Source organism: Pholis gunnellus, assembly GCF_910591455.1.
Source record: "Pholis gunnellus genome assembly, chromosome: 11".
Taxonomy (NCBI): domain Eukaryota; kingdom Metazoa; phylum Chordata; class Actinopteri; order Perciformes; family Pholidae; genus Pholis; species Pholis gunnellus.
Genome location: NC_136538.1, coordinates 13,801,902 through 13,819,763, shown reverse-complemented (window position 1 = coordinate 13,819,763; position 17,862 = coordinate 13,801,902). Strand labels below are relative to the sequence as shown.

At 38.6% G+C, this 17,862-nt stretch overlaps 3 protein-coding genes across 3 annotated transcripts; 1 reads left to right on the top strand and 2 right to left on the bottom strand.

Annotated features, from left to right (window-relative positions):
* Positions 1-143: 143 nt before the first annotated feature.
* On the bottom strand, positions 144-4,182 carry LOC306702663 (NFU1 iron-sulfur cluster scaffold homolog, mitochondrial; the record flags this gene model as incomplete). Its single annotated transcript, XM_079168311.1, has 8 exons — positions 144-776; positions 1,066-1,240; positions 2,261-2,324; positions 2,406-2,517; positions 2,611-2,677; positions 3,188-3,323; positions 3,458-3,552; positions 4,073-4,182. 8 exons carry the CDS (start codon positions 4,180-4,182, stop codon positions 708-710), a joined length of 828 nt encoding a protein of 275 aa, XP_079024437.1. The 3' UTR covers positions 144-707.
* Positions 4,183-4,978: 796 nt separating this feature from the next.
* LOC306703212 (transmembrane protein 150A) lies at positions 4,979-10,416 on the top strand. Its single transcript, XM_079169103.1, has 7 exons — positions 4,979-5,234; positions 6,354-6,401; positions 6,486-6,548; positions 6,631-6,698; positions 6,780-6,910; positions 7,512-7,689; positions 8,313-10,416. Exons 1-7 carry the CDS (start codon positions 5,170-5,172, stop codon positions 8,510-8,512), a joined length of 753 nt encoding a protein of 250 aa, XP_079025229.1. The 5' UTR covers positions 4,979-5,169; the 3' UTR covers positions 8,513-10,416.
* Positions 10,417-10,452: 36 nt separating this feature from the next.
* On the bottom strand, positions 10,453-16,304 carry eif4e1c (eukaryotic translation initiation factor 4E family member 1c). Its single transcript, XM_079169104.1, has 7 exons — positions 16,279-16,304; positions 15,187-15,278; positions 11,785-11,880; positions 11,211-11,274; positions 10,949-11,062; positions 10,714-10,853; positions 10,453-10,593 (listed from the first exon to the last, which is right to left on the bottom strand). The coding sequence occupies exons 1-7, from the start codon at positions 16,294-16,296 to the stop codon at positions 10,479-10,481; spliced, it is 639 nt and encodes a 212-aa protein (XP_079025230.1). The 5' UTR covers positions 16,297-16,304; the 3' UTR covers positions 10,453-10,478.
* Between the last annotated feature and the right edge of the window lie 1,558 nt (positions 16,305-17,862).

The window sequence follows — 17,862 nt, the reverse complement described above, 5'->3', positions numbered from 1 at the left end:
TAAATGAGTTAATAATAAACAAGTTAATAATCATTAAGTATGAAGTCTCAGTTTAGCTTTCTTGTAACAACGGTAGGTGGGTAATTCAATAACAATAACTAATAATGAAAAAAGGGAATCAACAACAAATAATTGCTTTCAGACTGAACTTTGTTTGAAACAGTGACACAGTAAATCTGAAGAATGGAGAACAAAGCACATGTATATCATACAGGTTTTGTAGGCAGTTACACAGCAAATTCCTGCTTGATGAATAATTGAAGCCCAAATATTTTATTTTATTTCTAGATGATGCATTAACAAGCAAAACGGCTCAGTTATGTTTCATTAAGTATACCTCATACAATTTTCATTCTGCTGGCCATAACCGATGTCAAAAACGTTCACAATATTTCCATCATATGAAAATATTCTTTCAAAATATATATATATTTTTAAAGAAATAAATACATCACAACATTCACAGTCATCACAGCATAACATTTTGACTAGCTAGAAGAATGACTGTATATTCTTTTGACTACAGGTATATTACTGTATCTCCTTCTCTTGGTAACAGTGGCAGTATGTACACACAACAGCGTGAACTCTTAACAGTATATAGTATGCACACATATAGCAGGTTTCTCTTTCTCACGATTGTACAATGGGTATTTTAGTGGAAATAATGCATGGCTGTGTTTTTACACAGTGGAATATATGCGTCTTCATTTTTGTAACTTGCGTTCCAGCTCTGAGAAAACCTTGGCATTGATTTCATCCACTTCATCTTCCACCTGGGAAAAAAAGACAATGGACAGAATGTTAAATGTGACATAAATTTACCAACCTTTTAATCATGACAAAAACTTGGTATAGATGCAATTAAGTAATTTAACATTTACTGTGTGGCTTGCTCAGTTTTTTATTAAAACAATATATCCTGCATTTGATCATTTAAATATCAATAGAGAAACTTCTGAAAACAATCCTGAAATGAAACTATCGTGATTCTTGTTTCTCAAAATAAAATCTCTGCTTATCTACAATAACAAATCCTGCTAGAAGACTGATCTGGTTAGTCACCTGTTCCACATTCTTTACTTCTGGGATATAAAACTGCAACATGTTCTGAATGCCGCTCTTCAGGGTAACGGTAGAACTGGGACACCCTGTGCAGGAACCAACCAGCTTCAGCTGGACTGTGCCTCCCTCGAACCCCTTATAGATGATATCGCCTCCATCCTCCTGCACTGTAGGTCTTGTGAGTGAAAGAGACCATATGAATTTGTTCAGAACAAAGCAGCCAAAAGGACAAACAGATTAACACTGTTATCTCAGCATGACTGTCATTTACTACACCGTGCTCAGCAAAGAAATATCAGAAATGAAACATTTGATCAGGATTGAAATAACATTTAAAATACATAAACTATCAAACAGCGAGATATCCAATTGCAATAGACAAACTTTGGCTCTGTTCAGACCTGTTATCAAAATCTGTGCTCTGCACACAGGTGTGGATGCACCCACATTGCATCTGCGACACATATTGCCAAATTCTTTTAGCAGTGTGTACATGAATGTGTACTAGGCCACATTGAATGACTGCTTACTCAACTGACGTGTGTGGGTGTGTTACTCCAGAGGGTGAGGGTTACGTTGCGCCTATACATTATGAAAATGAAACATAACAGCTTCACTCCTTCAGTTCCAACCTTTCACAATAAAAGCCCTAGAAATATAGGCCAAACACTTCAAGAGGCAACTCGACAAAATAGATTAATATATTGTTTCATAGCTTAATAGATTCGATCTGTCTGTGTTTTTGTTAACCGACACCTGCCTACCTTCATCCCCGGCTCTCTAGCTCTGCGTCTTTGCCAGGCGGTGGTGTCAGCAGTACAGTAGACAACACCCTCATGTTTTTAGGTTCATAAAATGTATCCGAATTCACCAATATGTAAGATAGTACTACTCCTTTCTCCCGAAGGTTAAAAGCAACAGCACATTCGTACTTTGCAAACCGAAATTAAACATTTCCATTTATACTCATATTTGCATAGAGAACAATAAATAAAAATAAGAATAAATAAAGTAAGAGGTATAAACAACTCAAATAAGAATGGAAGGAAACATATGAACTATAAAAGAGTTAGCAGGCTGTTCAGAGTGACAGTGTGATTTCTGCTGCAGCTGCACAGTTGGTTGGCAGAGGGCACAACTTATTGTCTGAAGCACTCAGTTCTGCTAAACTGACCCCTGGTTATTAGTTTTATACCTGATTCTGTTGTCCAGAAGCTCCTTTATCATAGACACAACTTCATCATCATCTTCAGAAAAACCTACAAAAAAAAGAGAGGACATTTACAGTCAAACAGCTGTGTAACTCCAAGATGCCTACTATGGAGACTTTGCATACTCACTGCTTTCATTGTGCACCGCCCCCGTTGTTATCGGCTCGCCACTCTCAAAGAACTTAGCAATGGCCGCCAAAGCATGACGCTTAATGTCTGTCCATTCCACATCCTCATCTGCCTGACAGGAAAACAAAGTTTGCACGTGTTGATTGCCCACAAAGATTGCATAGGAACAGAAGAGACAAGCTGTACGAGGACATGCAATACTTACTTTGGTGACTGTGATGAAGTCAGGGCCATAGAACACACTTTTTACTCCTTCAATTTCAAACAGGTCCCTGAAAGAGACGTGTTATCATGTTATTGTTCAACCAACATGCAAAACATACAGATGACAGCATGAGGTCATTCATGTGAGTTCATTTGGTGATAAGGACTTCCACTTGTGCTGGCTTTTATCTACAGTGTCACTGGTGATTGCACAGCTTTTTATGAAGTTGTCGTTTACGTCAAGACAAGACAAAATGTATCAGCCAACAAAAAATATATCTACACAATTCTTTCATGCAGTCAGAAACCCTGGAGTATCACATCCTGTAGTTTGCACATTATGCATTTGTCACATCTACTGTATGTTCTCTTCTACCAAACAACTATCAGAATTAAAAGAAACAACCATGAGTGGCTCAATGAAGATACTATCCATAGTTAAACTATTTAAACTACACAGATTCATTCTGGTCCCGGTGCTACAGTCCAAAACTGTGATTTCTCCCTTTTAAAATGTCTATTTTATAAAATCAGAAACAGTACAATGTCAAAGTGCAACCGTAAACTTGGCCCACAACCTGGCTAAAGATGAACATCCAGCTGAGCTTGGAGTGGGAAAGTCGAGCGTCCCACTTCCCAGGACAGGTTTACCGGGGAGAAACTTCAAGCTTCTGGGGTTCGGAGTGTCTTGAGTCTGGATGGACAGATGTCGTACTGAAACATAGTATAAAAACAATTCCGTTGTTATGTTTTGTATATTTTTTTTCTTCTTGTCTTCATTGAACAATATGTTAGCAAAAAGACGAGTGAGTGGTTTGTATTTAGGTGTCCGCACAATGGTTCCTCACTTGAGAAGTGAGAGGTTCCTGTCCCGGGCTGAGCTGTACTGAAGATCTGGATCGAGCACTGTGATTGGTATGAGCTTCTGGTCTTCACTGAACGCCTTGAAACGTGAAGGACATGTGTCTGTTAGTCAACATAAGACTCAAACTAATTCAGTTTCTTGAAGGATTGAATAGTTAGGTGGCAGTGATGGTTGAAAGCCACGGCAGTTTCTTTAGCGGTTATCTTTTGATGTAACGTTACAAGTCTACAAACTGGTGACATTCAAGTTGACAGTCCAGGCCAGCTAACGTTAGCAGCTAACTTATATGCTTGTGATCTGGAAAGACACGTGTGAAATCAAACACGACAAAAAGAACATAACCAGAACATAACCAGAACATAACCAGACCAGCTGTCCCGATATCTCCATCTTTAACGTTAAACTATATAGATTAGAGTGACAAACCGTTAACATAACCTATGTCGCAGTTTGCTACGTATCCTTAGCTTAGCTAGCTAAATGTATCATCTCCACCACACGTCGCATGGCGTTTGTATGTAATACAATCATTGCAACGTGTCATATCAACAGTACAAAGTGTGTATGAACGATATGTCTCAGCGGTTGAGGTTCAAACCTAAAGTTAGGCGTATTTCTTGTCCGTAACAACTGCCGAAGTCCCCATCGCATGTGCGCCGCCATTTTGTTTGTTTTGAAGACGAGGACCTCATGTGGCGGAAAGCACATAATGCTGATCAGAGATCTGTTTCTGATATTAAGCTTTCTTTAGTTAATGTCGTCTTCTATAAAAATGAATACAATTCATTGGTATTAAGAGACAAACATAAGTCAAAGAAATAATAGATTTTCTTAATTGTATTGTCTTTGCTCATATTTATACTTACAGAAATAAATAAATCCATGATGCCATGTCCCCAGGTTGTTTTTTATCTTAATAACACATGAGCCATTACAGCAGTGGTGGAAGATGTTATATTTTATTTCTAGATTATCATTATATATATATATATATATATATATATATATATATATATATATATATATATATATAAAAGGAATAAGCATTTTTGGAGGAGCCTCAAGTCTGTTTCACAGGAAATGTATGACATAAGCAGTAATTATAGCAGTTGTATAAATGTAATGGAGTAAAAAATAAAATAAAATATTTCCCTAAAAAATGTAGTGGACTAGAAATAAAAATAGCATAAAATCGTAATAGTCAAATATATGAACTTCAGAACTGTACTTACTGGAGTAAATGTACTTAGTTACTTTCCAGCACTGGATGACAGGACAACAAAGAATTTCACTTCAACAATCAAAGCATTCCTTACAACAAAGTAATCTGGTATGTGTGTACCAGTGACTGACGAGCAATTGTTTTGAATAAAACAAACAATGTGACTGCATCAAGAAGGCCAATCCCATGTTTCCCAACATTTGTTCTGACGGCAAGGTGGTGCTCCAAAGGAGTGGCAGAGAAAGAGAGACTCCCATAAAAGCAAGACTGTGCTCTGAATGGTGGAAGAGCAGTGCAACTGTGTGCTTGAAGAACCTGAACTGCTGGGTTTGGTCTTTATTTTTGGGTTCAGTAGGTATGAGTCTGACTCCACGAGCAACCCCTCAAGAGGTCTACCACTGAGTGTTTTGAAGACACCTTGTTTTAAGGAATCCCTGTTGTAATTTGTTACTTGCCTTCTTCACCACCAAGACATGGTGTTCTGGATTATCTTCCCAATCTCCCTCTCGCTGGTGTCCTTCCTTGGAACATGGACTGTGTAAGTTAACCCGAAATTCACACTTTCTTATTTGTCTTTAAACTGTGTTTAAACTGTGTTTTTACACGATCAGCTGTTTTATTCTGCCACTGTCTGTGTGCTGCCATGCAAATGCCAAGTTTAGTCTTCAACCTGGTGAACCGTCTTAAGTAAATAAATCAGTTCATCAGTATTATTCACATCTGAAAGCTTGTACTTTAAAGCTGACCATGAAGCTGTAAGTGTAAGGTTTCATGACAATGTGACTCCTGATTAGCACTATTTAACTACTTCATGATTATCAAGATTTGTATTTGAAGTGTATATTCCTGGCTAAGGACATTGAGATTCCAGTATTGATAACACTTGGCCTTAAATAGGAAATGATGAGATGGCAGACGTGTGTTTCCCATGCTTTAATTATACTATTTTAACTTTACGTAGGTCTTTGCTGTCTTTGAAAAGGGTATTTAAGTTTAGTCAGAACAACATGTGAAGCTCACCTGCTGTTTGGAATCGTCAGTCTTAAAATATGTGATCCGGCTTGTTTCTCCGTCGAAAGGCGAGGACACCAGACTTTCAAGATTTGCCAGTAGTCAAACTGACGAATTCCTTATTGAACCGCAGTATGCACATTTGTACATGTACCTGTATTCATGTTAATAATCATTTAGCTCTGTTAGCTATTAGTGAATACCTATACAGTGAGGTTTTTTCCTAATTTTGCTTTGTAATCCATGTCCATTTAGAATTAGTTTTTTTTTACCAATTGCAGGAGCTCGTTATTCAGACTGGAGTCAGATTCTTTGTCAGTGTCAGAGAAACATTTGGTGTGAGTTGTATAGTGATGAATGAACACCACAAGTTAGATGCTGGTCAAAATGTCAGTGGTGCAATAAAATCGTCGGAGCTTGGGGAGCAGTCAACCTCTGTTCTAACTGCGGTCATTTATTGCCACACAAGATTTTGAAGAGTTTGAAAATATATATTTAACTTCCCAGAAATCCTCATAAATTAATTTATTCAGAAAAACTAGAGCATTTAGCTTTTTTATGCTAAATTACAACACATCAATTTGTTCTAACACACCAAGAGCCCAAATATTAAAAAGTGTGTCATTGTTTTGTTTCATATTTTCAGATATGGCATGGCCTTAGCTAACAATCATGTGTGCTCCCTCAGTGACTGGTGAGTTGTCTCATTATTGTAGATAGTTGACCATCATTTTTTGGATGTGACAGAATCTCCAGAACCTCATTCATGTGTTTTCAGGGGGAGTACGCACTACTGCCAATTGAATGTGACCGCTGGTTGTTGCTCTGTTCCCACTATAAGGTGAGACCGCACATTTTGATTATCCTTTCCAATAGAATCAAATAGGGGGGTGTAATTAATCAAACATAATATGTAATTCCAGCTCAAGTGGAAAAAACGCACCAGAAAATTCACTTTTTACAGCCACGATCAACGCTGGATCCTTTCTGTGTGAGTTGACCTGCTAAACATCTAACACATTATACATGATGTGAGTGATATTTGTTCTAACCACTGTTATCTCCTCTTTAGTTCTGCTGTTCTGTATATTCCACCATGCCCATATTATGGAAAGACACACATGTCACTCCATGCTGAGCAGGTTTGCGCTTGTCTTTGGTGTGGTGGCAGCTTTGGGGGCATTCGCAGCTGGAAACTGCAATGTAAGTATTGCACGTCCTGCTGAATGTGTTTGAATAAGTTTAATTAGCAGCTTTAAATTGCCATCAAAGGGCCCATATAACCTGTGAGAGAAATTCACCTCGCAGAACAGTAAGCAGATTGGGCTTACTATCATAAAATACTAACAATAAAGCTGAATAGCTTCGGTTTGCACCTGTGCTGAAACAGCAAACAAAGGAGGGTAATATTTGTTTTACGTCACCTGTAATGATTAATTAGAGCACAAGCAAAGTTTGCACAGGCTTCTACAACTCTTCTACATTTTCAGTAAACTGTACCATTTTTATTTGACGAATATCAAAAGTGTATTAAAGACCTAATATCAACATTTAACTTACTGATGTTAAGTAGACTATTAAACAGGAGGGAATGGGACCAGTTACCATTCACCACCCAAATGCTGAGCCTAAGTCTCCCCAATTTAAAAAATAGCAATTTGTCAGATGACATAGTTGATTTGTCTCACTCCAACTGTGGGGTTGTTTCAATCAATAGTATAGACATTCAACATGCACATCTATCAATGTTTATAACTATATATATATATATATCTGTATTCATCTATCTCTCTGTCCACCACAGCCAGGTTACCTGGCACTGCCTCACTACCTCGGAGCTGCCCTAAGTTTCTTCTGCATCTGCTTCTACACTGTCCTGCTCACTTCGCTGACCGCAAAGTGTGTGCTGACCGGATATGAGAAGATTCTCTACCCGTTACGAATCACCTCCACTGTGGTTCAAACCATCGTCACCATCTGCTGTATCCTTTCATAAATCTTGAAGCTAAATTAAATATTTGTATTTTACACAATTCTTCTTGTTGAGGGTAGTTAAGATGAAAGGCGTTCTATCGCACTAGTACATTCCCTTTGTGCCCGATTTTGATCCAATCTGCTGCTCTTTGTTTACAATGTGGGACAGGCCACAACAATCTCTATTACAGAAGTAGATAAGAATCAATATTTCATTATTGATTTCCTGTAACACTCAGCTTCCTATTACTTACATCTAGACCGCACAGTGAAACAACATGAGTGCTCCAAACTGGAGCAGATTAGAGTTGAATGTCAAGCTTAACGGCCCCCTGACATTAGTTGGCGATATATCTCAAAATTTGGCAGTTGAACCTCTCGGCCCCCGGTTTGAAGTGGCTCAAGACAAAATGCGGTGCATTATCTAAACACTAGCCCAGGTGTGCAAGAACATTCTGTATTACAGGACGATAATATGCTTCCTGGTACTTTATATGAAGTATTTAGGCTGTTCCTCAATGCTCCTGAACAGATCTCCACTTGGTTCAGAAGCAATTTATAAACGACAGGTTCTTACAAGTGACTAACCACAACTAACTGTTTCATACATCCTTGACCTGAAACCCTTCAGATACTGTTTTGTTTGCCCAGAACGAGTACTATTACGTTCACCTGTCGGCTATATTTGAGTGGATGCTCAGCGCCAACCTGGAGCTGTTTGAGCTCAGCTTCGTCGTGGAGTTTTGGTTCTTCTCGTCCTTCATGCTCTCAAATCTGTTGAGCCGACGAGAGGAAGAAAAGCCTTTGATGACGGCGATGACGATGTCCTGATAGGAGGCTGCCAGGGTCCAGGTGAAGCACATGAGCAGTGACGATGGACTGAGTGAGACACCTGGAGCTGGACCATAGCTGGACGACCAATAATTTGTTTCCATTATTCTGCTGGAATGGATTTAAAGCCATTCATGGATTATGACCACTTTTGCCTAACATTTCTAACTTCCAAACTGTAGTTCTTATTTATTGAAACAAGCTTGTACAGCAAATGACTAAACCATACCAGTTGTATTACGCTTTAATGAAAGCCATGTCGATGCTCTGCCAACAGAACAATGAACCTGATGTCTTACTCCCTGTTTGTTATTCGTTTGTTACGATTTATCAGATTTTAATATAATAAACAATGAAGACTTCATTAAGTACACTAAATATGACAAAGTCATGAAAATCTCACAGTTTCCTTCACATTAAAGTTCTTTGAGCACATGCGTAGAGCTTTGGCACTTTAATAAAATCACGACCACTGTAAAGAGAACTTGTTATGCCGTTGCGATGCACACAATCAGACATGTTCCCTATGACGTCAAAAGATCTGGTTTGGCTGGATGACTGAGTGGCAGCCAAACAAAACGGGGAATTCACAGACAGACGTAATAAAAACAAAGAGGTGTCTTTCCCATTACATGTTTTTAGGTGTGGCCTGTTTTATGAGCGAGTCAAAGAACAAACTAGAGTGAGGATCTCTGAAATCAATTCACCTCTAAAGTAACAAAGAACATGAACATTTACTTTGTTTCTCAAGCGAATAAATACAATATTTCGTCCCAAACTGACGGTTGCTGGATGTAACTAGCGGACTAAAGTCTTATTTTTCAACAATTCAGAGCTCCACTTCGGACACTGAAACCATAAACGTCCACAAAATGAAACAATGTCGATCTGATTTTAATGCAAAGCACTTAACCTTTACTTGAAAGAAGGTAATATACATCCTGGAATTACAGATAATAAAGATACATTATGAGCAAAATCATTTCACAATGAATATCATCTTTCCTTTGCATTAACCAAGAGAGGAGTGCGACATTATCTACAGTTTTTGTTAGGAAGAAAACAGTGAAAAGCACGCCTAATTCTGTCAGCATCTTTACTTTATGGTACACTGTAAAAAATGTCATCTATATGCAGAAGTCCACATTGACGGTAATAACAAAAAAAGAGAAAAAATAAAACAATTTGAAAAAACACAAGTTTCATTGTTTTTCAACAAAGTAAGTCATCTGCAATGCATACATTATAAATAAATGTAAGGGGAAGAAAAAAAGTTCAAAAACTACTAAAAGCAATATTCCACAATTCCAGCATGGCTGAAACAATAAGAGGCCTTAAATCCAAACCCTATACTTTGGAGTGTGACCACAGCTTTCACAAACCTTTAAGATACTGTAGATTCTTCAAGCTGCCGTGTCTAAAAAGCCCAACTCAGGCTTAACACTTTTGGATAAATCAAGTTAAAATTGCCCTAAAATTTGTTCTGTGAAGGGATAAGTTGCTGACCATCTTTACCCGTGAGGTGAGGAACTGTTTTTGTAAGGAGTGAGAAGTTCAGCATGAGAAAAACACACGGCTGTATAGTCAAGAAAGTTTTGTTTTTTTTGCAACTTCAAGCCATTTAGTACTGAAAAAAAGCTAGGGGAGGTCACTGGTATTAATCACAGAACTCTTCAACTCTAAAAAAAAGGAAATCATTTGTGTTCTCTAGTTAATGTGTGACACTTTGAGAACAAATACTCCTTTCGGGCCTCCTTCCTATTTATAACCATCACCCCCACTGGCTTCTCACGTTGGGGGAAGCTCCAACTGTACACACTTTAAACAATTCTCTTTTCAATAAAAAGGAAAAGACAATACAGTAGTTGACAACTTAAAAAAAAAAAAAAAAAAAGATTATTGTGATGATGCGGTTTGGTAATTGTTTAAATCTACAGCAAGTTGAAATTGGGGTTGGAGGAGTGTTTCAAACGGAATACATGTTCTTGGTGGTGGATCCGCTCTTGCTGGATGTGTCGTCGTGCGACTGGTAGCCGATCAGGGCTTTGAGGGGGATGCTCAGACGCTCTTTATAATTTTGCCTGTGGAAAGACAAGAAGTAGTGTGTGAAGACTAACGCACACAAAGTGTCTCCATCTAGTGATCAGCTACAGTACTTTCCATCACTTTGTGCATTACTTCCTGCGGACGAGGTGACTTACCCTATCGTCATGATGGCGTCCCTGTTTTGGCAGTTGCTAGTCCAGATGGCTATTTTGTCACCTTTTGGTCTGACGTTGACCACAGCTCCACACACGTCTTCACTCGCCTCATCAAACGACTCACCGACTAAACACAAGAGCTGCAAAGTACACGACACACAACATGAATCATACTGTTGTTTTTTTTTTCTTCATAAATCTCAACAGAAGATAAAGGTTCATCGGGTCGTCTAACCGTCTCCATCCAGTAGCGGTCAAGGTCATTGTGTCTCTGTTGCTTATTGAGAGTCATCAGCCATCGACCCCCGAGCTTGTTCCTGTCGTCCTCCCACATCGGCTTGATCCCATCCTGACACACAAAGTCAAAAAGGTTCAATACTTCCATCTCTGCTGCTCAAACAACTCCACATTTTTACATGCCGCAAACATCCCACAGGTTGAAACGGGAAACTGTATTTTCGTAATAAACAGATTCTATTTCCAAAAACAGGCCTTACCTTAAATAAACAATAATCGCAGCCAAAGCCAAGTTTGCTTGGTTGCTGTATGTGGTTGTATAATCTGGAAGAAACATAGAATAGTGTTAAAAGCAATTCCAACATTAAGTGATCTGCCACCATTCAGATTGATGGTACAGTGAAGAATTAATTTAACACTGAAGGAGGGATACAAATCTACACAAGCACCTCAAACTAGACATGCTCTCATGATTTACATGTTGTATGCGAGATGGTTGCAGTTGTTTTCCTGTAAAAAAATTTACATTTTCTATCTTAGCCAGTGTTTCTAAATACTACAGATGCACATACAATGAGTGAGGTGCAGACAACAGAGGAACATGCAAACAGAAAGAGTTGCTGCACACTCAAGCTGCCTTCATCTGTGCTAGAAATAATTTAATGACGGATAAATTATAAAGATTCAAGAAATTCCTTCATGTCTTCATGCTTATCACTACGCAAAGAAGACACCCATTTTCAAAAATACCATTCTCAACTCTTCACTTACACACCTATAAGTCACAAAGTCATTATCACATTACAGGATTAGTAGGAAAAAAAAGAGACTTACGCCCAAAAGTCTTCCACCGTGTCAAACTTGGAAATGAGACGCAGGTTCTCTGTCCAGCTTTTGCTCTTGTCATTTTTAAAATACCACAGAGCCCATCTGAGAGAGGAAAAGACCAGAATCAAAACACACTCAGTATTTATAGGACAGTGGCAAAATGACTCAAGTACAATGGCAGAAAATCACAATAATTATTCTCATACAGAAGAACAGAGAAAGCCGGCCATCATCAGCACTACAAGTGCAGCCTTTGTTTGTGACGGGCGCTGCTATTCTTTCATCTATTCCCAGGAGGGAAGGGGCGAGCAGGGGACGGATGAGGGCAAAGAGAGGACACTACCACACGTACGACTACAAAAACAGCCATCAACCCCACCCACGGGTCACAAACATAGATACTACACTTAAAAGACACACCACAGCTTGATACTGTACTCATGGCATGGAGCAACTCCACTGACACACATTGTTACACAACAAAAGGTGTATCATTAGTGGGAACAAGACGAGACAGCACACGGGCGTGTGAACCCAGCAGTGTGTTTACCCGCCTAGTCTACATGGCAGACAGTAGGTCAAGCCACTGATGGATTTATCAAGGAATCATAATCCATTCAGCCGGTTTCCTTTGATGTGGGTGGCAGTTGGTTTTGCCAAACACAAGTCTAGCCATTAGGAACGGTGTGACCTAAATTTCACAGTATTATTCGGCACTAAATCAAACCTGTTCTGCATTATCAAATACAATTTACAGGCAAGCCGAGGTCGAGGCAACATGAAGGAAAACTAATTTCAGTGGCGGTTTGAGGGGGAACAAGAAGCGCACGTTGTGTTTGTTTACTAGAAAGTTCATGTGTTTTTTTGGGCTGACGAACGATGAAACATGGCCGAGTTGGTTTTAAAGAACTAAACTAACATGGCATATTTTGAATTTGATGCCAAAAGAAGAAAAGTTAAGTTGAATGGATGCTGTGAGAAATAAAGACACAATGTGTCAGTTGTCGTCGGGCAGGATGAACTGATCGGGTAGCCACAGCCGCTCCTCTCTCGGCTTCTTCTTCTTCTTTAGTGTTTATCAGCGGTTAAACCGACACGTTAGAGGTGCATTACCACCAACAAGTGGATCGGAGTCGCAGTTTATGTTTTACGTTTGTGTAAAAATAAAATACAATCGGCTGATAGATTGCTATTGGATTTTTTTTAAACTCCTAAATCAGTATTTGCCTTAAAATTCTGTATCAGTCAGTCTTTACGTTTCAGAGTAACTGTAGGTCAACCTTTAAAACACCAGAGGATGTTGCCAATTCCTCAAAAAAACAAACAGCCATTTCATCCATTCTCTATCTCTAAAGAAAGGAACAGCCATGTCTGGAACTAAAATCACCGGAGCATCAGCATTACAGATATTGCTGGTTTGCTATCGTTAGCCCATTTAATAGAATGCATATTAATGCAGAACATTTTCCACAGCATACTGCAGGTTTTATGAAACCGAATGTGCTTATCCGACCTTCCTGCAGCGCTTGGTTTCCCTTTAGTTTAGTACCATATGAAAATGTTGCATGACTTGAAACTTGAAAGCGATCATTGTGTCTGGTTGTGTTGCAGCTCAGCAATAGAGCAGTGCAGCCGGATCAAAGCCATATGTAGACTCAATTTCACAACTCTTGTCAAAAATAAAAGCAGATGTGACATTAATATTGTTGCATTGTCGTAAGTTTCAAGTCTCTGCTAGTTGATGATCATTAAAATGACCGGTATGACACTGCAGTGATGGTTTGACTTCACCGAGTTGTTTTTAACAAGTAAGGTTACTTTATATTTGTGCTTTGAGGTAAGACAATGTTTACAATCTTTCCCCGGATTTATCCGTCTAGCTGCAGAGTACAAACAGCAACAAGACGAGACAAGTTACAACACCGTGCACTCAGTTGCCAGTTTATTAGGTACACCTAGCCAAAACTAATGCAACAGTTTTAAAATGAATCCATCATGATGGTTACAATGTTTTTGTTGAAGATGTTATGAGAGATGTTGAGTCACCTTTTGTTTGTGATGCTGTTGAATTTCTATCATTCTGTCTAGACTATCAATCAGGGTAGGCAACATAACAGCAACATCTCTGTACAATGCAGGATTATGTATTGTATATGTATGTATTAGAAAGCCTTAGTTTTAGATGGGTGTACTTGAAATTGAGCGTATACTTTTAAGTAATATTTCACAACACACCAGTCTGACAAAAATTCTAATTAATTCAACAAGCCTGGGCTTCCTCATAGTGAAGACCCGCCGTGAGGAAAGAGAAGAAGCAACGACATCCGGCCTTCTTACCGAGACGTCCAGCATTAAGGGTGTTACAGTGAAAGCATCCGAAGACAATTATCCCACCACCGTATGTTTAAATCAAATCCGTGCGCCTAAAACCGGAACGGCTAAAGCGGCAGATGTGAATAACTTTGACCTCCGAAGCTGAACAAGCAGAATGGCCTAGAAGTGACCTACTCAGTCAACTATTCAGCATTTCCTAACCCGACTGTACAATGCTGCTGAATAGGTCGTCACCACCACAGAACTATGATAACATTTCTAAAAGGACAACAGTGAACAACAATTGCAACACTAACATGCAGCGTAGGAAGCAGACTTCTTCATCCTCTGCTTTTGATATAAACCGCAAAACAGATCGTAGAATTTAACTGTAAATTATTTACTATCATAATGTTCTTTTCTTTGCCATGGCATCTTCAACGTAACAAAAATATCCACCAGATGTCACAACATTCATTTTAATTAGGCTTAATATGGTGCTCCAAATCATTTTACTAAAAATGTAATACTTTAAAAACCTATAAATACAAAACACAAGTTACTAGGCGTTTAACAGTCAACACACATCCTCAAGATTCACCACGGAGAAGCAATCTGACTAATTTCTATCATCAAATCCAGCAGTGCCCAAACATTGTAAGGAGCAAGTCTAACCACTTTTAAGTTGTAATAACATTCAAACTCATTAAATACCCTTCCCCCAAAACAACACGAAGACTTAATGTGCTCTTCAGTGCCGTTTGCAACCGCTCAAATGTGTAATTCACATGTTGACATGCACTGCAACAAAAAGACTATGAACCTTATGCTAACAGTCCTAACTATTCACTGCCTTTGACTTGCTACAGGGTAGAACGTGGCCTTCTTTTAGACTGAAGAGCCGTCCTTCATGTTGCGTTACATTATTAGTTTCCTTCTAGAAATTAGCCCCACTCCCATTATTTATGTAAAACATGTTATCGAGCAGATTACAGTATTTGTTACAAATTGCCATTAAATCTCCATTGATGTGAAAGCTGCACATGCTCCTCGCGGTTGCAATATCCCATCAAACAGCAGCTGGTTTATTCTCACTTGTTTTGCAAGGGGTGCTTGATATACTGCTCAGGATCCGCAACGACGACTGGGATGTCAGTTTGTGGTTCTTCTTCAGGTTCAGGTGCTTTCTGCGGAGAGACAAACACAAACAGCATACACTTAATTTAAAGACAAAAAAATATAATAATTAAAAATATCTCATCCCTGTAGGTCTACTGATCACCACCATGAAAGCGCAGAGTTTGTACAGGTTAAATGCAAAGCTGAGCTGAGAGATGTATTTATATTTGACTTGTGATAGGAGGCGGGATGTGGCCTTGTAGTTACAGTTATGTCACAATGCAGCTTAAATATTGTCTTCTCCTGATCTAGAAGTAATTATTACATTAAATTACAGTTTTGTGAACCTGTATACCTGGTCCTGCTGAATTAATAACTTGTCATTTACAAGAACCTTCATTATTGTGGTGTTAATTGAAAATAAATGTCATTTTATACTATTTTAGTGTATAAACTATTCGTAAAATCATCCACCTGGTAGGCCATCACATCCACGTTACAGTTATAGGGTTTTCCTCAGAGGCCATAGCTCGATCACACACACTATTAAATATCTTAAGAAAAATTCATATACACACACATCAGGTACTTTCAGTTAGGCAAGTTAACATCGCTAGCATTAGTTTTAGCAGACGCGCTAAGCTAGCTACAAGCTAGATACACACGTGTCAAGATTATCAGACAATTAATCAATAATCTCGTGGTGTGAGTATCTAAAAGGTGCTGATTTTTTAATATAATCACCAAGCTATTGACCCCAATATCGAAGAAGATTAAAACAAATCATCGATTGTAGTTTGAATGAACGACGTCCAGTCAGTCCCTCCCTGATAACAAAGTCAGGCACTGCCTTTCACATCACATGCTAACAGCTAACCGCTAACGTGAACTGGGATCCACGAGAACTGACACATCTGTGAGCCGAAACACAACAATTCCCCCAATTTAGTACGTGGCGTTTTGAGGAAGCAAGCTTTTATAAGAAACTCGTTGGATCCGGTGAAGATGTGGCTAGTCCTTCCATGCACAGTAGTCGATTTTTTTTCATCTATCTCTAGTCTCTCTTACCGGCTCGGATGTCGCCATCTTGACTGTAGAAATGTTCTGCTCTTTCAGCGCTTCTGCGTCACACTCCAGCCACTCACTCAACTACGGAAGCCACCGAAGTACAGTTAACCCGCGAAATGAAATGACACACATCAAGCTCAAAAATATATATTTTAAATCTAGATTCATGTAGAATGAATATAGAATGTACAATTAAAACATGAAAGTAAGCCCAGAATCACAGGGTTGAACACAATATTTGCTGACATGGGATTGTTCTTGGCTCTTACAAATCCACCATCTGTACATAGCTATATGAGAGGCGCAAGACGTGTACAAGGGGCCCATGTTACTGTTTGTATATGAGCAGCCTTCCTGCACCCATTAATGAAGGTGACTAGAACAAGGTGCGGGGGCTTGATCTGGTTTCCAATGTCTCAATCAATGCACTAGTTCCTGGAAGAGGAACCTAGTGTTTTATTTGTGTAAGCTCATCATGGCGAATGAAAGCCAACAGCCCATCCTGGTGTAATGTCAAATCAAGGCTGGTGTGACAGCGCATGTGATTAAGATGTACATGTGATCCCTAATTATCCTGAATCCTCACTATGACTGTTTTGTTCCTCATCATTAACCTTTCAAGAAATTTACCATAAAAAGTAAAATGATAACTCTCTTAAGATTCTTCACATTGTGTCCATGGTGTCATCACTCCAAGCTAATTTCAGTATTTTAGGCCTACACTGCCCAGAACTGTGTGAAGACAACCACTGTGTCACTCCCTCACTATTCATTATAGTTTACTTTATAATGTAAATATAATTATTATGTATTATATAATTGTTATCATTATAATCATTATTTAGTGCCATCATTAACAGGAAACTATTGTGCATTTTACAGTGAAAATCTCAACACTCAACTCACTTCTTTGTTAATGCAATTATAAAATCAGAAGTTTCAGTACTTTACTTGAGCTTTTCCATTTGCTGCTACTTAATGTATACTGTGTAATTTAGCAGCAATTATTGCACTTATACTCAACTACATATATTTGATAATTATACTTACCAATTACTTCACAGACTCTGATTACTAATACATAATATAATTCGCAAAGCAATTATGATATATTAAGTTAAGAATTTATTGATGGAAATTCACAAACTCCTCAGCAGTAAATAATGAAATCCAATAATTTATTTAGTGGTCCATTCAGCATTGGGACTTCAAGTATATTTTGATGCTTATAATTATGTACTTAAGCACTAAAGTTTAGACTGCATGACCTTTACTTCTAATACACCATTTTTACACTGATATTACTACTTCTACTGAAGTAAAATATCTGTGTACTTCTTGCACCGCTGCTTTCATTCAGACACTACAGACTGCCTTTTTAATGCCACAGCGATGCCTTCATTCATGTTATCTAACGTAAAAAACACGCCAATAAGTTACACGCCGTGCGGTACACAGATGTTAAAAGAGAGCGCTGGTATTGGAGCAATACTTGATACCCTGAGTTGAAGAATCAGAATCAGCATCAGTTGTGAAAAAGTTGGATGGATGCAACTAACAATTCTTGTCAAACTACAATTAGGT